This window comes from Lipomyces oligophaga (assembly GCF_038497815.1).
Source record: "Lipomyces oligophaga strain CBS 7107 unplaced genomic scaffold V1516scaffold_3, whole genome shotgun sequence".
NCBI lineage: Eukaryota > Fungi > Ascomycota > Lipomycetes > Lipomycetales > Lipomycetaceae > Lipomyces > [Lipomyces] oligophaga.
Genome location: NW_027117787.1, coordinates 1,129,944 through 1,153,976, shown reverse-complemented (window position 1 = coordinate 1,153,976; position 24,033 = coordinate 1,129,944). Strand labels below are relative to the sequence as shown.

Genomic DNA, 24,033 nt, shown 5'->3' with positions numbered 1-24,033 from the left:
GTCCGCACGTGACAAAACATCTTGCATCCCCAACTTCCTGCGACAGCAATGCAGTGGTAGCAAATTGCGATATCTAAGCAAAGTCAAAAACCCAAATTTTCTAAATAAGTCCAAATCCTTTAGAATGCTCAATTGCAATTTTCAACATTTTCTCCATCTTGCTTTTCGTTTTGTAACAAGGAAGCAGGAGCCGATTATGGCATGTTAGTGATGTCGGAAGTCGATCTGAGTCCGGGCCATTCTGTTGTATGATAAATGATACGTTTTCTAAACCTCCTACTACCGGAACTCGTTCTGATGATGTAACAAACTCCAAAAGCTTATGTTTTTGATCTGGTGTGAACTTTCGCACAATGTCCCAAAAATTACAAATTATTGGACTATGCGCATCAAATCCGTCGTACTTCGCAACTCGTTGAAGAACATCAACATCAATATCCTGTAAAAGCTTCCCTTCAACCAAAGTTCTCAGATCAGTGGCTATGAATAGCTCGGTTAAATAATCAGGAATCAGACGTCGCCATCCGCGTTGGAACGCATCAAATTGAGGTCTAATGACATCAATCATAGCTCGTAGATATTCAGAAACAAATTGTACTCTATTTATGGAATTGACTTCCAAATCAGGTTCATCTTCTCGAAGCTTGACTGTTACTGGTCCTGATACAAGCGACTCATAGGTATAGTTGAACGTTAGCCCTAGTTCAGTAACATCGCCAGGATAATCTAAAACCTGTCGCATCCCCTCAGCAAGACTCTTGAAGTTGATTTGTTAGTAACCTTTTGCACAACAGAATACAATTTCTGACTTACTGGATACATTTCTGCAAAATCATCCAATAGATCTGGTACCTGACCCAATAGCATCTTGTACAATATCTTCGGAAACGCAACACTAATCGAACAACCAGAATATACTGCCAATGCCACAGTTGCACCAATTACTTCGTATCTCTCGATCCCATCGGAATACCCAGGTCTAAACCAAGCAAGTTGAGATTGAGAATCTATATCAAATAATCCATACAGAGGCTCACAAATTAGACCCCCTACTATGCCAAACAATTCAATTTGAACGCCTCCCTGGTCAAGGCCCTCTTCGCCCTGTCCAAATTGAACTTTCAATGGCTTCGTTATGTGACCTTTCAGTAGCGCATTTCTCACAGCATTTAAAACAGAACCAAGTATATCGTCTCGGTCTACTGATAGCACAAAATTTTTTTTTCCATATTCTCCCATAGCATAATGTAGTCTTAGACGCTCTCCCAGAGAACTCAGCGGAACCGAAGGCGATCTTTGACCTGAAGCTCGTAGTTGGATAGAATTAATATTATCTCCATTGGAAGAAGTCACACCAGGAATAACATCATGCTCTAGTTCGTCAAAATTTGTGAATCCCATACTTTCTCGATATCGCTCTACGATTTCTTCTTGACTATGATATCTCTGAAATTGCGCCCTAATCGGGGCTTGCCATCGATTTGGATATAATCTGGTAACTCGGTCGATCAGTAATGTGGGAATTGAGCTATTGCGATATTGACTTCCCATCTGTCGTATGCAACAGAATCTGAAGAGCTGGATTCTGATTGTTAGTGAAAACAAGACTGAAGCAACTTCATGAATATGAAACTCAGTGGATTTGTCATATGTATTCAAACCATTAAAAAAAGTATAATAGTCTAAATCTCCAAAGAAAACTTTAAAGGGACACAACGAGGCTAATTTTAAATCTACCGAGCAAAAGCTCTTATAGAGAAGCAGGCACTGGGCAGTGTGACTTGATCGATTAACGATGGTAGCTGATTGTCCGCTTGGCCAGGATTGCATGGAGTACTGAAGAATCCATTGGCATATCACAACAAACAATGCGCTGCTAGGAAGTGTATCTCGACGGATCGCATGGGCAACCATCGGGAGCAGGACACCCCATCTGACTAATTCGAGGAAGATCTTCAAAAATGCTTCATGACCAGGTAACCAGATTGCGTCGAATTCATTTCCAGCTTGATTGTCAGTAGAAATGTGATTAATGTGCATTATGATTATCCAATTTGCAAATTCAGTCATAACCACAATTGTGGACAAAACTTGTCGCTTTTTTGGATCAGCAGCTATGATTGCATCATTGGCTGCATCATCAACAATCAATAATTTCAGTTCTTCAATTGTTTCCATATGCTGGTCTATATATGAATGCATTCCACTTTGAAAAGCGAAAACTATGTCAGCATAATCTTGTTGAGGATAAGATTGATAGATGACAGTCAAAGTTGTTTGAAGTAGAGTTGCAACACTTTTACTAGACATCAAAGACTTTTCCAGTAAATCACCCTGAGAAAATATATTCATAAGTGACATTTTGACAAAATCGAAGTTTGAAACGTCATCCACAGAAAGCTGAAGGAGATACATATCCTCTAGAGATGCCACACCAGACAAAATCAGTCCATGATAAGCTTCGCCATGATCGCTAGGCGTCGAGAATACGCGTTCTTGAAGACTGCTCGGCTTTGATGCTGACTTGCTCTTCCCAGTAAATCCAAGCAGCTTTGTGTACATAGCAATTCGAGACTGAACACTTTCGATTCCTTGAGGAGGGGATTCCAACTCTTGGATTGCATCGGGGTCATCTTTAGCCGAACCAGATCTCTGAGTACCTTGATAGTGAGATTTGTAAAACTTCTCCAACTCCTTATCCTCATTAATTATTCTCAAGCATAATCCTTTTATTCCTTTGCGGCATGCCAGTGACCAAGCAATCTGTCGTGCAGTAGCAGGTAGAAGCTTCTTTCCATTCAACCACCGATTATAGCCTGGAGAAGAAGCGCAGAATGGTGTGGAACAGCCATTTACGGATGGCTTCTTGGGATTGCCTGGAAATCCACATCCAGCAGTCAATTGAACCACATATAGATTGACAATCCTGTGGATCAGTCGTCGCTGTGATAGGACCGGCGGTATGTAGTCCTCGACATACTCCCCCTGAGGCCGTAACCGATCCTCTGCAGACATATCTCGCGAACTCCCCGAATTTGAGAACAAAGAGGGATTATTATGTACTCAGATAAGACAAAAACATCGCAACAAGGCCTGCTGACCCAAAATTGGTTTTATAATTTTATAATTTTAAGAGCAACGATTCTAGTCTCCGATTTCGGTAACAGTAGAATGATGTTTGATCCCAACCAAGGTCATCACTGCACAATCCAAGTTACCTATCTATCAAATCTACCGTGGCCAAATCGAGCGTTTAAATAACAATAATAGTGATATAAATGTATTTAAATATATGCTATATGCTCCTTCCCAAAAATATTACTGACAACAAAATCTAGAACAATTATCAATCCTACTCAACATCTTCTCACTCCTTACCCCTTCGATCTCTACCATTCAACAACATTCTGGACACCAGGGATTTTACCCTGGATTATCGGTCGGACAAGACGTGAACCACCTTCTAACCATGGAAAACTGGTTTTCCGGAAAGTCTCATACTTTTCAATGAGATTCTCGTCCTGAAGCGTGAGACCGATGTCGTCCAGACCGTTCAGAAGACAATGTCGGCGGAAGGGATCTATTTTGAACGTTGCCAGCACTTCTCCAGTTGTAGTATTGCGGATTTCATTCTTGGTTAAATCAACCGACATGTCTTCCCCAGAATCAGCGAGAGGAAGGAGCTTTGCCTCGATGATATCTTGAGGGATTTTTATTGGTAGCAGACCGTTTTTCATCGAGTTACTGAAAAAGATATCACCAAATGAAGGTGCAATAACACACATAATGCCGAAATCTGCGAGAGCCCATGGAGCATGCTCACGAGATGAACCACAGCCAAAATTAGGGCCGGAACAGACAATGATTTTTGACTGACGGTAAGGCTCTTGATTGAGAACAAAATCCGGCTTTTCAGATCCGTCCCTGTTGAATCGATCGTCAAAGAATAAACCGACTCGGAGTCCGGTACGCTTAATTGTCTTCAGGAACTGCTTGGGGATAATGGCGTCAGTATCAATATTAGGTCGGCGCATGGGAGCTGCCGGACCAGTGAGAACAGTGAAAGCAGGAATGCCAGTTGACTTTTTGGCTCCAGCTTCAGTGACAGATATTACATCCGACGAAGTTAATACAACAGGCTCCTCCTCAGGAACGTCAAAATCTTCAGTTGTTTCACTTTCAATATCCGAATCTGAAGTCTCCGAAGCTACAGAGGAGGGAGCAATGATTTCAATAGGTGCACGGCCTTCAGACTTGTAATATTCACGCACGTCAGTGATATGACCAGTAATAGCAGCAGCAGCGGCCATAGCAGGACTCATGAGATGAGTGCGACTTCCAGCACCTTGTCTACCTTCGAAGTTTCGATTTGAAGTCGAAGCACAACGTTCCTTCGGAGACATGATGTCCGGATTCATACCCAGACACATAGAACATCCAGCCTCGCGCCATTCAAAGCCCGCATCGAGAAAGATCTTATCGAGACCCTCATGTTCGGCTTGTAATTTAATAAGACCAGACCCAGGAACGATAAGAACGCGAACGACATTCTCTGCTTTCTTCTTGCCCTTAACAATATTAGCGGCAGCTCTCAGGTCTTCAATTCGAGAATTTGTGCACGATCCAATGAAAACATTATCTACTTTGATATCTGAAATATTCATGTCAGGATCCAGGCCCATATATGCAAGAGCACGAGTAATTGCCACCTGTTTAGCAGGATCTTCGGGGAAATCCTTGGGATTGGGAACTTTACCGGTAACAGGTAAAGCATCTTGAGGTGAGTTACCCCATGTCACAGTAGGAGGAACATCCTCGGCCCGAATCTCAATATCGATATCAAACTTAGCTTCCGGATCTGACTTAAGTGATCTCCAGTATTCAACAGCCTTGTTCCATTGCTTTCCTTTGGGAGCAAGAGGTCTACCTTTGAGATATGCAAATGTTATGTCATCTGGAGCAATCATACCAGCACGAGCGCCTCCCTCGATAGACATATTGCACATAGACATCCGCGAATCCATTGACAATTCATGAATAGCCTCACCATCGAATTCGATAACGTGACCAGTACCGCCGGCAGTACCAATCATACCAATTATGTGAAGAATAAGATCCTTGGAAGTGATACCAGGTAGAAGAGAGCCGGTAACGTTAATGCGCATATTTTTGGATTTATTCTGAATAATAGTCTGAGTAGCAAGAACATGCTCGACCTCCGAAGTGCCAATACCAAATGCAAGCGCGCCGAATGCACCGTGAGTGGATGTGTGCGAGTCACCACAGACAATAGTAGAACCGGGGAGAGTGAAACCCTGCTCAGGACCAATTACATGGACAATACCCTGGCGGGCATCCTCAAGACCAAAATACCGCAGTCCGAAATTGCGAACATTCTCTTCTAGAGTAGTGCACTGAAGACGAGAATCATCTTGATCAATGAAAGTGGTCAAATTTTTGTAAGTCTTTCGAGAGGTGGTTGGGATATTATGGTCAACAGTGGCAAGCTGATCTAGTTAGAAGATGGTCAAATGCAAGCTGAACAAGGGAAATGAAGACGTACAGTACAATCCAGACGGCGAACGTTTCTTCCAGCATTAGTTAGACCTTCGAAAGCTTGAGGAGAAGTGACCTCGTGTACTAAATGGCGGTCTATGTAAATCAAGTAAGTGCCATTGGCATCCTTGACGACGTGATCATCGAAGACTTTGTCGTATAAAGTGCGAGGAGATTTCGTAATTGAAGGCATCTTGTCACTTTAGATAATTTCGATTTTTATTGAATGATAACAAACAACTTGTTGAGAGATACGACTGAGAGGAGAATTCTGAAGAGTTTTTATAATAATCTTGAGAAAGTAATTGTAGGATTTTCTGCGGCCACAAGCGACAGCGGGGATGACACTCTCGATCTGGAAATTGGACACCTGAATAGTTCATGCAAACAAATTATGTATGAAGAATTGTATTGTGGATGCAAAAGTGAATCCAATAGGAGCGCCGATAATTCAGATTTCAAGTCACAGCCTGATCGTGCGACATTTAAAGCTTAAATGGATGTACTCATGGAATTTGCATCCCCGATATCGGTGCGGTCAAGTGCGGCGAAGCCATTGTGGCAATACCGGCGTAGATGCAAGACTGCGCCAGGAGAATAAGCCGATACCGGGACAGATTCAGTCATCGAGCAGGGCAGATAGCAACTTATCGAGAATCACGAGGATACAAGTAGAATAGCTTATTTCTGTGAGTAATGTTATGCAGTATGCAATTCGAACGATCAGAAGCGAGAATCAAAGTACCGGGCAATACTGCGTCGACTGAGAAGTGGCTTGTTTACCCTCTATACTATTTCTATGCCATTTAAGGTATTTCTCTGACCAAGTATAGCAAGTAAGAACAATACCGCTAAACTTGACGGCATGAGAAGTTAGAATCAGCTGGGGTTCGGACCAGAAACGTTTAATGATTTACAGAAAGGTATCAATCAAGGTTCCGAGATGTCAGGGAGCGAGCAGAATTGAGAGAGCTCAATATCGCCGGCGGAAGAAGCTGGCTAGCGAGTTTACAATATTGACAATATCTAACGGACACTTGTTCTGCCAGTCGAGATATCACGCCTGTGCATATTTTACACTAATTGCTGTGACCTCATCGACTGTTTAGGGGTGCATCGCCTGTAAGAGATATGGAAATTCTGATTGCCAGGAAAACCGCCATAAAGGTATACAGTGCGGCGAGTTTGTTTATATTTAGTCAGATACGTGCTAAGCCAGTACCAGGAGAGGAAACTTGTCAACCGACCGAAAACAAGACTTCTCAAAAGCACGTATTTAATATACTTTTCAGAATTGTCAACCGAGTTCCAGAATGCAATCATAAACACGGATTTGAGTAAGAAACATCGGTCACTCATTTTCATTTGACTTATCTATGCTGTGTAAAACGTAGTTATCCACATTTCTGCCAGCCTTGCCTATGACATCGTTGCGCTAGTCTTGTCAACAGCTACAGTTCCCTCCGGGGAATTTAATGCGCGCGATATTCAAGTCTCCGCTTATTATTGGCATATCACTCCAGCCTAGCAATCATTTGAGCGCCTCCATCGCACGCTAGACCTGTGCTTTCTCCTTCGTCATCTTTTCTTCGTAGTCCCGAAACTTCCTATCGCACGCCGGCCCTTCCTGCTAACTAATCCATATCCACGCATTCTATTCTCCAAGTTTATTTTTCTGTGGATCCGTCCACAGGCCCACTATTATATAATTCCGCTCTATCGCGAGCTCTATCTGCGTCAGGCCGCTTGAAGATCGCTTCGCACGGCAGCCACTCCTTTGGCACGTGCACTGACTAATTCACTGAGGGTTCCGTGTTTGTGTTCCTATTTCCCATTCCTTCGACTGATACTCGTCATACAAACCTGCTGTTGGCTACATCTGTCTCGCTACTCCGTCTTTTTCTCTCTTGTTTGGTTATAACTCAGATTTTGATAGATTGATTTCACTAGAGTTGAAGTGAAATTCGGAAGTGATCGTTAATCGCGCCTGTCAGTGAAATACGTTCGTTCGTCTGTCATTGGAAGTGCTAGTTTGATAGATAGCCTCCATTGTCTGAAACTGACTGACGTACATTGCTTCCAACTTCGCGTTATCTGCAGCTTCCTTTTTTGCCTGTAACTCTTTACATCGCCTCCGATCGGCCCTTTATCTCAATACTCTAAGTCATTAATATTCGATCGGCCTTTAATGGATCCTCATTCTGGTTCTCGTCGTCCGTCAAATCCGACACATCGCTCCTTCTCGGTAGAAGATGCAGAAGTAGAGTTCGAGAATGACAGAGTATCATCAAGCGGTCGGCAACGCGCTTCCTATTCTTCGCGCCGGCGCCAGCGCCCGCGCGGTGAAAGACCTTCTATTGCTGAGGTTCACTTCACTGATGACCCTTCTGTCGGTGCCACATCCACTCCCGTCCTCGAGTCTCATATACATGTCCATCACCATCACGACCAATCCGCTCAGTCACCAGCTATGCCTCCTTCTTCCGGCGATCTTCGTCCAGATGAGATCGATCTTTCGCCTCCATCAGAAAATGCCGATCTAGACGGCAATGAATCTGGAAGCACTCTTATTCATACCGCTAGTAATGAGGAAGATGAATTCGATGATTCCGATGACACTGCTTCCATTGAGTCATTCACTCTCAGAGAGCGCCAGGACGCCATCAATGAAACACATCCATTTGGTATCCGTATCTGGAAGCCTGCTCTTTATAAAAAGTCTCGCTCCGTTCAAAGAATTGCTGAAACGGACATTCATTCTACTCCTGGCAAGAAAGTGTCTTGGGTGGTGTTATTAGGAAATTACGTTTATTCCTTGGTCTTTGGATGCCCTCTCTGGCTCATTACAATGGCCGCTGTCTCAATTTGTTTTATCTTCCTTCCTTGGTCTTCTTCCGCTCGAGAATATGGTCGTGCTTTGTACAAGCTGGCTAACTATCTTATTTTTCCATTTGGCAAGTTTGTCCAGCTTGACCTTGACGAGCATTATGCGATGGAAGACGAGGGCGAGGGCCGCTCAGTGGGTGAATACGAAGAATGGCGATCTGGAGAAGATAGAGCTCGTCTCTTTTTCGGTCCTACTCGTCGTCGTACACGTACCCGTCGACCAACTACTTCAAGTCTTGATCCTATTAATGAAACTGATGGTTTACTTGGTTCCAGTGGTGATCCCAACGATGGCCTATCACTTGTTTCGTCCAATTCTACCTCGGCTTCCGGAAACCCTTCATCTTCTGCTTCAGTAGATTCTCTTGGATCGCTTGAGTCTGGATCTTTGTATCCCCATAAGCGCCGTCTATTTGGCCGTGGAAACTGGAGTCTTGGTCGTGTTGTATTTTATATCTGCTTCTATCTTCTTGTATATCCTGCCATGCTTTTTGTTGCTGCAGTCTGTTGGTTCACTGTTTTTGCCATACCAATGGCCCGAGTGAATTTTCATCTTTGTTCTCATCTCAGACGTCATCCGTTGGCATTGTCATTCTATCCAGACAATCAGTTTGCCAATACGCAACAGCAGGTCGGCAGCGACCACTCTATTCTTCTATGTACTTACAGAGCCTTTGGATGGAACTATTATAAGTACACTGTTGACGGAACGAACGTGTTCTTGATGAATTTAATGTTTGTTGTCGTTTTCACAATATTTGATCAGTATCTCATTGTCAAAATTCTTGGTCCTTCAACTTTTCTGACGACGCCTGGTGTCATTTTTGTTTTGGCACTTTCATCTGTGATTCCTTTAGCTTATTTTATTGGTCAGGCTGTCGCATCGATTTCCGCTCAATCTTCTATGGGGATGGGTGCGGCTATTAATGCTTTCTTCTCAACTATTGTTGAAGTTTTCCTCTATTGTGTCGCCCTCACTGAGGGAAAAGGGCGTCTGGTGGAGGGTAGTATTATTGGTAGTATTCTTGCAGGTGTTCTTGTTTTGCCTGGTATCTCTATGTGTTCAGGTGCTTTGAAGCGCAAGACTCAGCGCTACAATCCAAACTCGGCTGGTGTTAGTTCTACTATGCTTTTGTTTGCTGTCATTGCTGTATTTGCACCAACTCTATACTATCAAATCTATGGCTCGGTAAGTGGTGAATAGCTTTTATACTTCTTCCTATTGAAATTTTGGGTATCTGGTTTCTAACAATTGCAAGTACCAATTAAATTGTGTTCCTTGCACAGCACTCGAAGAGCCACTTGGGGACGCCACATGTCGTCGGTGTCAATTTTTTCTAGATCCGTTAACGAACGATGATTTTTATCGATCGTCTGTGAAACCGTTTTCATACCTTTGTGCTATTTTGCTGTTTGTGTCCTACTGTGTTGGATTGTGGTTCACTCTGCGTACGCACGCGGCCATGATTTGGCAAAGTTCTTCTGCACCGGTCGAAAACCCAGTGGCTCCAGTTGTGATTGTGAATCCAAATACTACTTCTGCAGATGCTTCACGTACTAGTGCAGACCCGTCTGCGACCTCTCTACCGGTAAATTCTTCTCAAGCAATTTATGATGATGTGGGAAATGAAATTAATATTCAATCTTTGATATCCAAGATGCCATTTAGTCGATCTGCTTCCGATGTACAAGTTTTGCCATTAGTTGATCTTGCCGGAGATACCAGTACGACATCCGCATCTGGAGCAGGCAATGCATCAACAAGTGGAGTCTCAGCCCCTACCGTGATAGTTCCGGACGATACGAAGCGATTACCCATTGAAGTAACTATGTCGCCTAATAGTACTGTTCGTCGAAGTAGTGTCAAATCGTCGTCTCGTCGATCAGGAGGAGGCTCAGTTAAGGGATCGAGTGTTGACCCATCCCAGGCCAATGCGTCGACGGGAGACATAGGAGCAGCGGCTACTGCTGGAGAAGACCATGCTACAGGCGGAGGTCATGATGCACCCAATTGGAGTCGATTCAAGAGTTCAGTTGTTTTGCTCGGTGCTACAGTGCTATATGCGGTGATAGCGGAAATTTTGGTCGACACGGTTGATGTTGTACTGGATTCGGTTAGCATTGACGAGAAATTTCTCGGCATCACACTCTTTGCATTAGTTCCCAACACGACTGAGTTTCTTAATGCCATTTCATTTGCCATGAATGGTAATATCGCATTGAGTATGGAGATTGGGTCTGCTTATGTACTTCAAGTTTGCTTGCTGCAAATTCCAGCATTGATTCTTTTCAGTGTCTATAGTTCGACAGTTCACGATAGTCTTAGCGATTATTCATTCACGTACGTTATCTTCACTGTGAGAAGTTTTTTGTATACTAACCTTAGTAAAGGCTTGTTTTCCCGCGATGGGATCTTGTTGTAGTTGTGTTGTGCGTGTTTTTGCTATCGTATATTTATGCAGAGGGCCGCAGCAATTATTTCAAGGGCTCTATTTTATTGCTAAGTTATATTGTGGTGATGGGAGGATTTTGGTTTAGCGGACAAACCAATGAGGCACGGCTATCATCATTATCATCGAACTCGCCCTCATCTGGGTCAATATTTTACCTACCTGCCAGCTATTTTATATAGTTTTTATGGTTTTTACAGAACGTCCTTAGTTATCTGGGGATGAAACAACATACATCAAACTCTTAGATTGAAATGAGAACTTAAAAATTCTATAACAAGAGAAAAATCAGATCACGGAGCATTGCGAATCGGGATTGTTTGTTTTACTATGTTTAATTTTGTTTTTTTGGGTTTGGTCATGATATTTTCAATATATAGTTTTAAGTTATATTCACGTACCTCTTACTGCCTTGTTTTAGTTTCTTTTCAATGCAAGATTACATAGGCAGCTCGGCATCTAGAAACAATGAAGACGAATTAGTACAATGCACAGATTTTTCAAAATTAAAAGTGTATGTATGTATATATGTCTAACTATCTATAACCCAAAACGACAACAAACCAGAAACGTAGATAAAGGAAGATGAAAAGTGGACAAAAGCAGAAATCAAGTTCTCATGCAAGAGAATCCTCTTGATCTAGATCTTCGTCGTCTCTATCGACCGAATCACTCAACGAATGTTCTTTCATTAATAAACTGGAAAGGCCAGCAAAAATGGATAGCACGGCGGTGAGAATAAAGACAGCGTGTATAGCATCAAGGTAGCAGAGGGTAACGTCATGGCGATACGACTCTGGGATATTCTTAATTTCTTCGACGGAGTCTTGGACGAGACGGATAATTTCTTCAGAACCAGGACCGATGATACGTTGGTGGAGTCGAGCAGCAAGTGCATTCTGGAAGAGCGCAGCAGCAACGGCAACACCGACTGTAGAACCTATACCTCGAAACCCGAATTGAATGCTAGTCACGATCGCTTGATATTCCTGCGGAACAGACGCGATTAAACCAACCAGCGTGATTGTCAAATACAGACCACCGCCAACACCGGATAAAAATAAGTATGGCTCAGCCAGGAAAGCAGGAGTGTCAATACCAATTGTGGATAGACCGACAGACCCTGTGAATAGTCCAGCCATAGCGGCGTAGCAGAGAAATCGATATTTTCCAGTGGATTTCATATACAAACCGCAACCAAGAGACCCAAAAGTATTGCCGATGAACATAGGAATCAAAGATGATCCAGAGGTCGTAGCAGATTTGTTGCGAACCGATTGCATGTAAATTGCGAGATAAAACAAGTGACCAAAGTAAACCATGGTCATGAAAAATCCTGTCAACGTTGCACCCAAAACCGACCGCACACGAAGTAGAGAAAGCGGTAAGACCGGCTCAACGGCAACAAAAAGCTCTATATAAACAAAAATAGATAAGACAATGACAGAACCGGTCAAAGGCATGACAACCACGGCAGAACTCCAAGGGAAATAGCTGCCTCCAACACTGACAGAATACAAAAACATGACTAGTCCAATCAATAGAGTAGATGAACCTAAGAAGTCGATCCGTCCAAGAAGATTACTATCTTGGGTCTTCTGTGGTAAATGAAGGCTGTAATGAATTGCAACGATGGAGAGAACCGCTATAGGACCTTGCATCAGGAACGTCCATCGCCAGCCGACGGTCTCAGCAAGAATACCACCGACAATACCGCCAAAAGCAGCCCCGAGCATATAGACCATGTTGCCAATTCCCTGAAGAATTCCTCGTTGTCGGAGGGATACTAAATCACTGAGAGTTACAGCTGTTAGGGTCATCAAACCACCACCTCCGATCCCAGAGATGACACGGCCAAAGACCAGAAACCATAGCGAGGGCGCTATACCACAGATAACGGCGCCAATAGCAAAGAAAATCTGGAGACGTGAGCAATTGGACTATCACTGAGCAGAACAAAAAAAAACTCACGTAGGAAACAATGATTAAAGGCTTTCGACCGAAGATGTCGGAGAATTTGCCATATAAAGGCTGAACAGCAGCCTCGGCAATCAGATAACTAGTTGCAATCCAGGACACTGAACGCAACTCGTTGAAGTCCGAAGCAATTCGCGACAAAAGCGTAGCGACAATCGTTCCGTCGAGCGAACCCAAAAACATACCAACATAGATTGTTACGAAAACCAAGATCAACGAGCGGAAGGGCGGTTTGCCGGCAGTCCGCGATGCCGTGGTACCGTTGACAGACTTTGAAGCATCGTTCAGCTCCTCGATATCGTGAGGTTCGCTGTATTCAGAGAGCAATCTCGAGGCCTCATGGTCGACGGACTCATTAATGCTATCTGCCATGACTTCTGTGCTGAGCTACAAAATTGGTGACAGTAGACGAAGCTGGCAAGGGAAAAGTAATATAAGAAAAAAAATCTTTATCGGCCAGCGATATTCACGAAACGTCCAACTCAGCAAGCAAGATCAGGGGGAGCAACAATTGGGACTAGCCGGCTGATTAATGGAAAGCCGAGCGACTCTCGTCTGGCGCGGATATCCACGAGAAGGTGGCTACCGTAGGGCGGATCTGTGGTACTATTGTAAGATACGGGGATAGGATTTACCCGTCTGCAGCAAACAAAAGCCAGCCAAAACAGCCAAAAGCCAAAGACGACGAGTCAAGCTAGTCGGCGATGGGTGGCGGTCGAAAACGGATTTCTCGGTGTTCTGCGCTATTTGGGCCAGCGACATACAAAGACAGTAAACAAAGAGCGTCTCGTGGACTGTCATTTCAGCAGTTGCGATGAATTTTGAACGAAATATGACGATGATGATGTTTTGCGTGATATTATCATAATATCCATCAACCATTGGATTCGCCGTGCTTGTTTCGATTAATCATTAACCCGTAAGAGAAGTTATTTGCCGAACTCGTCGTCAAAGTCGAAACAAATAGTAAGCTTTCTATTTTCTCTGCCTAGTATCACAGGTTCAGTTCACTACCAGTACTCCATTTCTTTTTGCCTGTTTGCCTAATTTGTGTGTGTTGATTACATAATCACTGAAGTAGGCAATTGGTAAGAGCATTTACACGGAACTAATATCGAGTTACCCAGCTACGAGTCGAACAGTGCCATTGAAGTTTTGGTTCATTTTGAATATGACCTAGCGTTGCTACTTAGAAAGAAGGTGTTTGAAATGCCGGCAAGGTCGATGGTTCAATGAAGTAGCATTTTGATAGTATTCACTCGAGCCTTTCTAGCCCGTCAGAACTGCTCGGCTATAGCGGAATCACTATCGAGAGGCAAAACTAATGTTCTATCTTCCACAAAACATAAAACGGCTAAAATTAGATGATCATTTGGCATATCTGTGCTTCCAATCAATGTTCATCAGGGACAACTGATTGTCTGCCCATTTGCCTATTTATCTCTCTATAAGAAGCCCCATGGGATATATCACGTTACTTCAATCCTTAACCATTGATCATCCTATATGAACTAAACTGCCGATCCCAGATTGGCTGACCACATTCTTATTTTCGCATTCTGTATTGGCTCTGTTAAAGTAGCCAGACGGTTGGAGACTTCTTTATCAGGCTTTATCTCACCAGCAAAATTGAAATGAATTTGCTGCATACCATGCATACTCACTACTTATATAAGTAACATGGAGAGATTGAGGGTCTGCAATTTGATTTATCAGTAATTCAAGGCTATCTGAGGTTTTTCTAATATCTAAGTGCCCTAGAAGTGTCAAAATCTGCATTCATCTAAACTCATTTGCTGATATATACCATTACATGTGCTTCAGTATATACTCCTATCGCTGTCGGAATCTTGCGAGATGACTTCGTTGCTTCAGACATGCGGATTCCGATGTTCTACTCTGACCGATTCTTCGGTAGTATTCTGTTATATACTTTGGATTTGTCTTGAGGGATCTCCGTGTAGCGTTCGATGCTATCTTGCATATATAATCTACAGCGGAATTTACCTCGTTATCCAATATAACACCTGCTCGTTTTCTCAGTCGGAATAGGGAAACCAGAGTCTTAAATCCGGGATTTTACAACTTGATATACAATTAATAGAGTCGAAAGCACTCATTGGTTCAGTTACGACGGTCATTTATGATATGAAATCTAGGCAGATATGTTGGATAACTATTGGAAGCTCTATGAGTTTGCTGTATGAGCGTGTGATTTCCTGCCATTTCGGTAAATCTCTGTAACTGATCACTCACACTGCTATCCTGTCGCTATTTCTTTTATCTTACTCGCTTTTATATTTAGCTTTGCTTAATTGCACTTTTAAGGAACCCACTACATCCAGCCTTCTATTAGGATGTCGTAGAGCAGATTCCTGCTAGCTTGAGATCAATTTTGAAATTCGAGCTTCATATGCCATGTCGTTCTTGACTGCAAGAGAACATATAAGTGGCCTTAACTGCCAAAAATTAGTTTTTTTTCGTCTCTGTTCTAATTTTTGTCCATCTACTTGTTTGGTTTGGTCTCGCAGCAACTCATTGTATAAGAAAATTTGTTACTATTATGTTGAAGTCTTTCTATATTATGTGTGCTAGACATATTGATATTACGCTAATGTATTACTGTGTTAATAGCGCCAGATATATTTTAATTTAGAGTTAGAAAATTTATAAGGATATCTGAAATTTGATATTTGTCTGGATTTGAAATATGGTTGGTCACTTAAGGCTCGATCACAAGATTGGAAAGTTTGATCCAGGCTCTGATAGCGAATCATATTGATAGCGAACCATATCTGAATGCCGCGGGTTCGAGCACTTTGAGTCATACTCAAATGCCGTGAAACAGTATCTACTGTGATAAAAAATTGGCCACGTGTCGGAATGCAGAAACTAAGTACTGCTTATCACCACAAGGTGACTACGAGAAATATGATGTAATGCATAAATACAATTGAAAGAACAGGAAAAATGATAACGAAAAATAACCTATGCCAATAAACGCCCAAACAAATTGTTTTTAAATGTATATATGAATAATTTTTACATGTAGAGCTTGAAATCTAAGCGTTGGTTGCCGCGATCATGGGTTTCTTGCTTGTATGTGTCGACTTCCTCCGGAGTCATTGCTGCGAGCTTCTGTTCACGGCGGCGATTGGCAAACGAGTATAAGAACTTGGTGTAGACGGCAACAAGAGCGTTAGCCACGGCGATGCCGATCAACGCCGAGTTTCCTCGGTGATAGAACGGCTTGTCTTTGATTTGATATATATTTGAACCAGCAATCTTGCCGCACTGGACAAAGATGTTATACCATGCCGCCGCAACTGCGCGTCGTTCGTGATTATTAGAGTTTTGAGATACCCAAGCAATCATGATAGGATGGAAATACGGATAACCAATAATGAGTGACAAACATGCGTAGCGGACCCATCGAGAAGCATCGTCTGGCAGTGCAATGAGCGCAATAAGACAAGGGATCACCCAGATTGAGGCGATGATGGGGAAAATCCATCGTATCTGCTTTCGATCTGAGATTCGCGACACAATTTGCATGGTGATGATACATAACACCGATCCCGGGATAGTCAACAAATTGCTCTGAAGTCCGGTAAAGTTCATTGCTTTCAGGTTGATTGTCAAGTACTGCTTTCCTTGAAGAGATGGAATATATCCAAAAAATCCAAGGAAGTAAAGCGGGAAGAGATACAAATCAAACAAGGAGAAGAAAATTGACTTGAAATCAAAATTGAAGTACCGGTTCCGCTTGAGAGAAACAGTCTTCGATTTGTCGTCAAAAATCACTTTAGCCCGAAGAATGGCAACTTCTCGAGCAGTATAGACCCGGGAAATATGCTTGGATCGGATAGATGGTAACATGAACGCAGTCATGATGCCGATTACTGTAGTCAAAAGACCCTCTATAAAAAACAGCCATTGCCAGTCCCACCAGCCGTGTACGTTCTTCATTTGTAGAATGGCGACAGCCAGTAAAGCAGAGACAATGTCGGTGGCAATATTTGCCGACCAAATCCACGAGTATCGGATAGCAAGCTCATGCGATTTATAAAACGAGGAAAGATAAAGTACCAAACCGGGAATAAATCCACCTTCGCACAATCCCAAGAGAACTCGGGTTAAAAGATATGACCACCGTGCCTTGATGAATGCTTGAGAAATAGCGACACCACCCCAACCAACCATCATAACTGGAAGCCAAATCTCGGGACCAAGATAGCGAATGATCATCTGCGATGGAATCTCCATAACCAGAAAGACAACTAAGAACAGTGTCTGTCCGAGATTATAGTCTTGAGTGGTCATGCCCAGGTTTTCCAGAAAGTCAGTAGTGAGAACGTTCGAGATATTGGCTCTATCCAGCTCAAGAGAAAAAAACATGCAGCAGGCCCAGGCGAGAACCCGAAAATCAGTCAATTTAGTAACCCGACGTTCTTCTTGTGGAGTCCATGCGGACGGCCCGATTTTCAGAAAATGCTTTAGAATGACATCAGGATCGTTCTCGTTATCATTTTCATTTTCTAGGTTCCGAGACAGTCGAGAACTATCGTAATCTAAATCCAGATCCACATCAAAGCAAGTTTGCTGGGAAATCTTTTCGTCAACAAGAGATGAATCCACAACAGACGTGTCTCCCACTGAAGAACTGCGGTCTGCGGACAAGTTTTCTGTTAGTCGGACTATCGCACAGGCTGACACAGGCGGGCTAGCGCGGAATTGGCAAAGCAGCCCTTACAAATCACATACCAGGTATGGTCGTGTTCTTTTCGGACGACATTTTCGCTTCAATCTATAAAATCTATGATATATATGTGACGAGATAATCCACTATTCGTAGGAAGCGTAAGAAGATTGAAGGGTGGGAGTACAAATCAAATATATAGTCCAAGTCTACGACAAAAATGCACGCGCAATTACACCTTCACCCATGCATCATCATCATTCACCGACGGTTTTTTTTTCTCTCCTTCCTTTTGGCCTCCTAGTCAACTGGCTTACATTACTGGCAGCTGCCAGTCCACTAAAGCACATAGACAGTTAACAAAAACGAGTCAAGACGCCGCCGCACAACACCAAGCGGCGGTGGCCGAAAGCGCACGGACTGAGTCAAACGTGCTTTGACCGTTTGACTCAGCGAAAGGTGCACAAAATCAGTGATTGCGCCATTCTCAGGCTTGATTGCTTCAGTTTCAATTTGGCGTAATGCCTATAGCATCTTCGGCATATTAGGTTTCGCGGAAGAACAGTTGACTAATCAGGGCGCTCGAGAAACAGGGATGTGACCACCAAAGAAGGAAATATATCGAACGATTACAAAATCAGTCCAAGTTATATCAGGTAATCACTGACATTAGCTTCGCTAGCTTCTACGTGCGCCCCGAGAATTACCTATAAATATATATTTACATACGTACATGCACTATGTCTCGACCAAAACTAATCTCGATACCGTGAATACGCCTGCTCCTCTAAAAGCCGTCGCGAAACTAGGTCAATAACCTCGGCACTGTAGACATGATCTAACTTCTCGTTACCCTTCAAAACCCGAGCTTCATGTTTTTTTGCTTCTTCCTTGGTCATCAGAACGAGATTTTGTCTATCCCATCCTGCAGTGGGGCTCCAACGAGATAAAACGACGCGGCCGCCCCCAGACTCTCGCGATACTACCGACCTTCCCCGAAAAACTTCCTCTACTAGGTATCCAGCGTCGTCAATATCAATGGGCAGACGTTGAACGCCTTCGACCCGCATTCTCTGGCCTACCAGGAATTGCAGTGCACCTTCGTAAGTCTTGACTCGGTTTCGACCGACTATGTACTCGTCCACTGGATACCCCGCTATGTGAGTCAACACATGTGTTGCCAGGGTAAGACCAAAAATGCCCGGCATCGTGCCTAAGACTGGAAGTACTCTTGCTCGGAATGCTTCCAGAACACCAAGCTCGTTGATTTGCCCCTGTTGATACACTTCTTCGTCCAAAGGAAGCAATTGCGCCTTTTCAGGACTTGGCTTTTCAGTCGAAAACACTACTGTGATCCCGGTCGTAATTCCCCGCATGCGCAAACGCCGTCTCGTAGCTCTTGCCAGTGGGTCTTCGCTGGATCCCGAGATGTCGTCAATTTGGATCCGCGTTGGATCAGACTTACATCCTGCACCCATCGCACTGATAACATTGATTTTCTGAGTATAGCAATAATCCAGAAGATCAACCTTCGTCTCAATGTTATCTATAGCGTCAATAACTATCGTAGGCTCGCCTTTCAACAGCTCGCTGGCCTTATCCTTTGTCCAAAGCTCAACGCATGATTCGACCTCAATCCACGGCGCAATTTTGTTCAAATAACCCCTCAAGCTCTCCACTTTCGGTCTTCCGACATCCTCCAGAGTAGCGCTAGCATGACGATTGAGCGAGGATAATGTAACCTGATCAAAATCAATGATTCGTAGACGTCCTATTCCTGAACGAACAAGCATTGTAATTACCCAACTTCCAACCCCTCCGCAACCAACTACAATCACGAACGAATCCCGAATTTTCTGAAGTCCTTCGTCGCCGAAAAAGACTCGATTACGAGCTAGCTGTTCGTTGATGAGCATTGGGTCCCAATTCAGTGAGTCTCGTGTAACTTGTTCTGATTTCTGTTTCCATGCCTTCCGCACTTCGCGATTCAAATCATCGTCCGAACTTCTCGGCCTTGAACCAGAATTAAAATATGAATGCGCTGCAAATGTACATATTGCGGAAATTATTGACGATGCCGCAACTAGTCCCCAAATTTCTAGTCCTCGGCTGTCTCGTGAGAATATTGAAAGGCCAGACATTCCATAGGCCTCAATGGTACAATTCTTGATAAACTATAAAAGTGATACCAAGCTCGTATCGATTGCGTAAAGGTTTTCGTGCTGTAGGCCCAGTTTATACTCTTTTGCTGATTGCAAGCTCTGAAATCTTCGTGAAGCACAATTCTGGAAACCAACTCTGCACCAATTTTTCCACGCATCCTTAACAGGTGCGGCGTCTCAACTACAAACATGACCACTACGTCACAAATATCCATACCATCTCACTTATATGCTCAATAAATTAGAAAATACATTTAAATCAAGTCTTTTTATTGCTAATATTTTCATTCCTAATTCCTTCATACCAACTCCACCAGAAATAAAAAATTACAATCCTCAAGCGAGAACACGTACAAACAAATTCCTAACCCAACAAACAAACAATGCAGCATGCTAATCATAATCAAATTTTCTTGGCTCAAATATCCTTTTCCAAAAATTTCTTCACCGGTCCGCCGACTTCACTTAATGACAATAGGAAAGTATCATGACCATACCAACTAACTTCTGAGCTTAGCTCAACATGCTCGACTCCTTTATTACCCGCTTCAGTGAGACAATCGGCAATTTCCTTTTGTTGCCAGCTTGGAAACAAAATATCCGATTCCACTCCAAGAACGAATACAGGGGTGTTTTTCAAAACTCGCATTCCCGCAACTAAATCTTCGCGTGCCTCGTCAAATTCTAACTGCCGACCGACTCCTTCATTATCATTGACTTCCTCATATGGAGATCGAGGCAGTGCACATGAACCTCCGGCAACAGCATCATCAATGTTAATTAAAGTACGGGTTCGGATTGCCCGTTCTCTCATTGTGAGAGACATGTCAAACAGATCCATAGCCTTCGACACGTACAACAATGAATTCGGGTCATACTCAAGACAAAACTTTTCGCCCTGGTGGTCCAGATAAGTCTCAATTAAAAAGTCTGCACACAAAGCTGGAGGTTTGGTGGGATCAGCTCGTTTACGACCGAATCGTTGTTCCCATTCAGGTCCCGACCGATATGTAATTGTGGCAATCTCTCGCGCAAGTTTCATACCCGCATGTGGAGGAACAGAGTCGTAATAAAATCCTCGCTGCCAGTTCGGATCCGACATAAGGGCCTGACGCTGAGTGTGACGCATCGCTACAGAGTACGGATGAGATCGAGCACAGCCAGATATGGACACAATCCGACCAACGCTCTCCGTGAACTGGGCGCCATAAGAAAGAGATTGCATTCCACCCATAGAGGCACCGACCGAGGCATGAAGTTTTTGGATACCAAGTTGCTGCTGGATAAGTCTCTGCTGAGCACGTGTCATGTCGTCGATGGTTAAAATTGGAAACCGAGTTGCGTATCGTTGTCCGTCAGAAGGGTCGACAGACGAAGGACCTGAAGAACCGTAACATCCACCTATGACATTGGTACAGATAACAAAGAACTTGTCAGTGTCGACGGCACAACCGGGCCCAATAAACTTCTCCCACCAGCCTGGCGCGGGATTCTTCGCAGTGGAATGTGCGTGAGAAGAAGCCGAAAGACCGGTGTGGAGAAGAACAGCATTTGATCTGTCGGCGTTGAGCGTTCCCCAAGTCTCGTAAGCGATATCGTATTCAAGCAGTATTCCACCATTATCAAGACGTAAAGGCTCAGAAGAGTGGAACACCTCATAGCCAGTGATGTTGCGAGAGTAGGTCGGTTCTGGGCCCGAATCGTATGATCTGTTTCGACTCTCGATCACATCCAGACACGGAAATGCCATTGGTCTGTTTGATGGCCCTCGTTTCTGCGATGGCGTCGACGTCGGAGTCGAGATTGGAGGATTGCGAATTGTAGTTGGCAGACCTTGAGGAATAGATCTTGTCACAGGAGCCGACGCAACCTCAGCTGCAGGATGAGAACGAGATGCTGTGACGGCCGGACGGCCGACGACAGTAGAAGAGGCGACACCTCGAACTGAGACCGAACGAAGAACTGACGATGTCTTTGGAACACGCATCGTGGTATTGAATCCAAAAAATTACGAATCGAAGAAAAAGTTGAACGATTTCGAGATTGGGTACGAGTCAATTGGTAAGATTAGTCGAATTGCTAAAGAACTCTCCCGAACACGAAAAAATTATACCACTGAAAGTTGGCGTTGTATATCTTATCAGGAGCTTGTTGACCTATCAAGTGAGTTGAAAACGAGGTGTCGAGCGCACTCTTCGATCGAATTCAGGATAAAACAAAGCAAAAACCAGATTTAAATCACCAATTCCGCGATCTCTCTTACTCATCCAGAAAAAGATCAGGCTGATAAGCAAGTCAGGTCAAGCCCACGACAGATCTGAAGGCTTGACCAGCAACATAGTCATCATCCTTCGCCTTGTCCCTACTAAGCAAACACTCTTTTCTCAAAAAAACTTTTTTTTGGCCTGTTCGCTGCCTCTCGCAAACCTCGACCTGACTCGCGCAATTTCACGTGATACTCCTGCATAAATGCAACGAAGTAATGACAAACGTAGCCCTTACCCAATGGAACAGCCGACCTTCTGCCCTGGCACTCGGGCATGACCTAACCTTGTTCTACCCTGGTCGATAACCCTCAATACTAGACCCTCAAGTGTATTTCCTTAGGGAATCTGCTTCTGAGACCTTGTAACTCAATTCAAGGGGCTAGAACCGCTGGATATGGGAAATTACAGACCGCTATCATGCGGTGAACACAATTCATCCGTGAAGACGATTGACGGACAAATGTCGCAGTTTAGTCCGGTCATCAATGATATTGTAGATAAAGCAGTTGGAATCACATTAGAAAATGAACCACCTAAAGTAACCGAATGCAATAGAAATAAATAAAATGGGAAAAATTATTTCAACCTCAATCGTGATCAATGCCAAACCAGAAAAAGTTCGAGAGGTCTTTCTCGACTTTAAATCCCATTCCGAATGGGATCCGTTTATTACTAGGATCGAGGTCTACAAACCTCGTGAGTCCGGGGTTGTCAAACCTGGAAACCAATTGTTAATAGATTTGACATCTCCAGATGGAAAGGTTGTTACTATGTATCCCATAGTTTTGGAAAATTCTGAGACTCTGTTCAGCTGGCATGGCAAACTGACCTTCGATCTTATATTTGGTGGTAGTCACTCGTTTGAATTTCAACCTCGACAGAACAGTGATGGCTCTATCTCTACGACATTGATTCAAAAGGAGGAGTTTTCTGGAGTTTTGGTTCCGATTTTCAATTCATTTTTGGATTCCGTTGAGCAGCGGTTCATTGCTGTCAACGAAGCCCTGAAACGACGTGTTGAGGCGTGATTTTATGTATAAATAAATATTTGTATGATCTTGCTAATTTTGTTTATCTATCGTACATCACTTGCGTGCATAAGTAATCTTTGGCGTCAGATCACCGAATCTAAGGTCCACCGTCCCCTCCTTTGCAGCAACTGCGTTCTCGTCCTGCTCGTATTCCACAAAGCCGATACCTTTTCTTCCTGGAACCAAACGAACTTCAATAAACCCAGGAAACGGCTCAAACGCAGAAATAAGTTGTTCGGAAGTGATTTCGTCCGGAAGATTTTGCAGAAACAAAATCTTGTTCGGAGGGAGTAATTCATCCGCAATCGCCGTTCGTTTGGATGCTCTGGCATTAGCAAGAGCACCACCGTGGCGTTTCCGCTTCTTCAAAGCAATTTCTAGTTCGGCCTTTTTCCGTTCTTTTTCAGCGAGTCGAATTTTTTTGTGTTCTTCTAGGGCTTCTGGTCCCTCTGTTTTCTCGACTGTTGCATCCGATTTTGATTTGGCAAAATCAATTTCCTAATTATATTAGACATAACTACAGAAGCTGTAAAATTCAACATTACCATCGGCCGATCAAATAAGGGAAATCCCTGAATTTCTTCGCGAGCCTTTTCAGCAATTTTGGCATCATCAAATATAACAAAAGCCTGTCCACGCATGCGGAGATTCCCATGCGCAATAATGCCCATCAGATTGCCATACAAGCTGAACACAGCATCTAAGCATTCTTTAAGAACAGGTATCTTGATGTTTTCATCTAAATTGCGAATATATAGCCTGTACTGTTAGTTAAAATGCAAGAGAGCGAGCTGAAGTCTTACGTTGCTGATGGTTCCTTCTCAATGTTTGAGTCTGACATGACTGAAATCGTAGAAGGTCAGACAAGTTATTGTTTAACTATTCCGATCTTATTTATTCCCCTTCTTATATTTTTCCCGGCTTGTCCTAATTTACACTGTTTTGAATTAGTCTAGACAATGTAATCTCATTTCGAGCAATTCAATCTATTCTAGAAATTAACTA

General features: G+C 43.4%; 10 protein-coding genes across 10 annotated transcripts; 2 read left to right on the top strand and 8 right to left on the bottom strand.

Moving 5' to 3' along the window:
• Positions 1-100: 100 nt before the first annotated feature.
• V1516DRAFT_622198 (uncharacterized protein) lies at positions 101-1,239 on the bottom strand (the record flags this gene model as incomplete). The annotated part of the gene is made up of 2 exons (XM_066919571.1): positions 101-757; positions 814-1,239. The coding sequence occupies 2 exons, from the start codon at positions 1,237-1,239 to the stop codon at positions 101-103; spliced, it is 1,083 nt and encodes a 360-aa protein (XP_066778219.1).
• A 2,118-nt stretch (positions 1,240-3,357) lies between these two features.
• V1516DRAFT_283386 (aconitase family-domain-containing protein) lies at positions 3,358-5,851 on the bottom strand. The gene is made up of 2 exons (XM_066918840.1): positions 5,564-5,851; positions 3,358-5,507 (listed from the first exon to the last, which is right to left on the bottom strand). Exons 1-2 carry the CDS (start codon positions 5,747-5,749, stop codon positions 3,390-3,392), a joined length of 2,304 nt encoding a protein of 767 aa, XP_066778218.1. The 5' UTR covers positions 5,750-5,851; the 3' UTR covers positions 3,358-3,389.
• A 579-nt stretch (positions 5,852-6,430) lies between these two features.
• Positions 6,431-7,333, bottom strand: V1516DRAFT_673441 (uncharacterized protein). The gene has a single exon (XM_066921915.1). It carries the CDS (start codon positions 6,919-6,921, stop codon positions 6,631-6,633), a length of 291 nt encoding a protein of 96 aa, XP_066778217.1. The 5' UTR covers positions 6,922-7,333; the 3' UTR covers positions 6,431-6,630.
• Positions 7,334-11,292, top strand: V1516DRAFT_283394 (Sodium/calcium exchanger protein-domain-containing protein). Its single transcript, XM_066918841.1, has 4 exons — positions 7,334-9,631; positions 9,702-10,031; positions 10,101-10,783; positions 10,834-11,292. Exons 1-4 carry the CDS (start codon positions 7,745-7,747, stop codon positions 11,072-11,074), a joined length of 3,141 nt encoding a protein of 1,046 aa, XP_066778216.1. The 5' UTR covers positions 7,334-7,744; the 3' UTR covers positions 11,075-11,292.
• V1516DRAFT_283411 (major facilitator superfamily domain-containing protein) lies at positions 11,188-13,358 on the bottom strand. Its single transcript, XM_066918842.1, has 2 exons — positions 12,864-13,358; positions 11,188-12,811 (listed from the first exon to the last, which is right to left on the bottom strand). The coding sequence occupies exons 1-2, from the start codon at positions 13,239-13,241 to the stop codon at positions 11,510-11,512; spliced, it is 1,680 nt and encodes a 559-aa protein (XP_066778215.1). The 5' UTR covers positions 13,242-13,358; the 3' UTR covers positions 11,188-11,509.
• Positions 13,359-15,804: 2,446 nt separating this feature from the next.
• V1516DRAFT_283594 (major facilitator superfamily domain-containing protein) lies at positions 15,805-18,073 on the bottom strand. Its single transcript, XM_066918843.1, has 2 exons — positions 17,634-18,073; positions 15,805-17,539 (listed from the first exon to the last, which is right to left on the bottom strand). The coding sequence occupies exons 1-2, from the start codon at positions 17,662-17,664 to the stop codon at positions 15,912-15,914; spliced, it is 1,659 nt and encodes a 552-aa protein (XP_066778214.1). The 5' UTR covers positions 17,665-18,073; the 3' UTR covers positions 15,805-15,911.
• A 250-nt stretch (positions 18,074-18,323) lies between these two features.
• On the bottom strand, positions 18,324-19,709 carry V1516DRAFT_663687 (uncharacterized protein; the record flags this gene model as incomplete). Its single annotated transcript, XM_066920533.1, has 1 exon — positions 18,324-19,709. The coding sequence occupies one exon, from the start codon at positions 19,707-19,709 to the stop codon at positions 18,324-18,326; it is 1,386 nt and encodes a 461-aa protein (XP_066778213.1).
• A 249-nt stretch (positions 19,710-19,958) lies between these two features.
• Positions 19,959-22,091, bottom strand: V1516DRAFT_673426 (Alpha/Beta hydrolase protein). The gene has a single exon (XM_066921914.1). The coding sequence runs from the start codon at positions 21,715-21,717 to the stop codon at positions 20,149-20,151; it is 1,569 nt and encodes a 522-aa protein (XP_066778212.1). The 5' UTR covers positions 21,718-22,091; the 3' UTR covers positions 19,959-20,148.
• Positions 22,092-22,444: 353 nt separating this feature from the next.
• Positions 22,445-23,220, top strand: V1516DRAFT_673425 (uncharacterized protein). Its single transcript, XM_066921913.1, has one exon. The coding sequence runs from the start codon at positions 22,564-22,566 to the stop codon at positions 23,023-23,025; it is 462 nt and encodes a 153-aa protein (XP_066778211.1). The 5' UTR covers positions 22,445-22,563; the 3' UTR covers positions 23,026-23,220.
• On the bottom strand, positions 23,043-24,030 carry V1516DRAFT_673423 (uncharacterized protein). Its single transcript, XM_066921912.1, has 3 exons — positions 23,832-24,030; positions 23,574-23,787; positions 23,043-23,526 (listed from the first exon to the last, which is right to left on the bottom strand). Exons 1-3 carry the CDS (start codon positions 23,867-23,869, stop codon positions 23,083-23,085), a joined length of 696 nt encoding a protein of 231 aa, XP_066778210.1. The 5' UTR covers positions 23,870-24,030; the 3' UTR covers positions 23,043-23,082.
• Positions 24,031-24,033: the final 3 nt, after the last annotated feature.

Bases quoted from the DNA above. Each gene is read 5' to 3' on its own strand.
- V1516DRAFT_283386 (XM_066918840.1), bottom strand. From the start codon at position 5,749: ATGCCTTCAATTACGAAATCTCCTCGCACTTTATACGACAAAGTCTTC. The intron at 5,508-5,563 runs GTACGTCTTCAT...TAACTAGATCAG, and splicing joins TTCGCCGTCTGGATTGTACT to CTTGCCACTGTTGACCATAA.
- V1516DRAFT_673441 (XM_066921915.1), bottom strand. From the start codon at position 6,921: ATGAAAATGAGTGACCGATGTTTCTTACTCAAATCCGTGTTTATGATT.
- V1516DRAFT_283394 (XM_066918841.1), top strand. From the start codon at position 7,745: ATGGATCCTCATTCTGGTTCTCGTCGTCCGTCAAATCCGACACATCGC. The intron at 9,632-9,701 runs GTAAGTGGTGAA...AACAATTGCAAG, and splicing joins ACTATCAAATCTATGGCTCG to TACCAATTAAATTGTGTTCC. The intron at 10,032-10,100 runs GTAAATTCTTCT...TTGATATCCAAG, and splicing joins CGTCTGCGACCTCTCTACCG to ATGCCATTTAGTCGATCTGC.
- V1516DRAFT_283411 (XM_066918842.1), bottom strand. From the start codon at position 13,241: ATGGCAGATAGCATTAATGAGTCCGTCGACCATGAGGCCTCGAGATTG. The intron at 12,812-12,863 runs GTGAGTTTTTTT...TCACGTCTCCAG, and splicing joins CTTTAATCATTGTTTCCTAC to ATTTTCTTTGCTATTGGCGC.
- V1516DRAFT_283594 (XM_066918843.1), bottom strand. From the start codon at position 17,664: ATGTCGTCCGAAAAGAACACGACCATACCTG. The intron at 17,540-17,633 runs GTATGTGATTTG...ACTTGTCCGCAG, and splicing joins AAAGAACACGACCATACCTG to ACCGCAGTTCTTCAGTGGGA.
- V1516DRAFT_673426 (XM_066921914.1), bottom strand. From the start codon at position 21,717: ATGCGTGTTCCAAAGACATCGTCAGTTCTTCGTTCGGTCTCAGTTCGA.
- V1516DRAFT_673425 (XM_066921913.1), top strand. From the start codon at position 22,564: ATGGGAAAAATTATTTCAACCTCAATCGTGATCAATGCCAAACCAGAA.
- V1516DRAFT_673423 (XM_066921912.1), bottom strand. From the start codon at position 23,869: ATGTCAGACTCAAACATTGAGAAGGAACCATCAGCAAC. The intron at 23,788-23,831 runs GTAAGACTTCAG...CTAACAGTACAG, and splicing joins GAGAAGGAACCATCAGCAAC to GCTATATATTCGCAATTTAG. The intron at 23,527-23,573 runs GTAATGTTGAAT...TAATATAATTAG, and splicing joins CCTTATTTGATCGGCCGATG to GAAATTGATTTTGCCAAATC.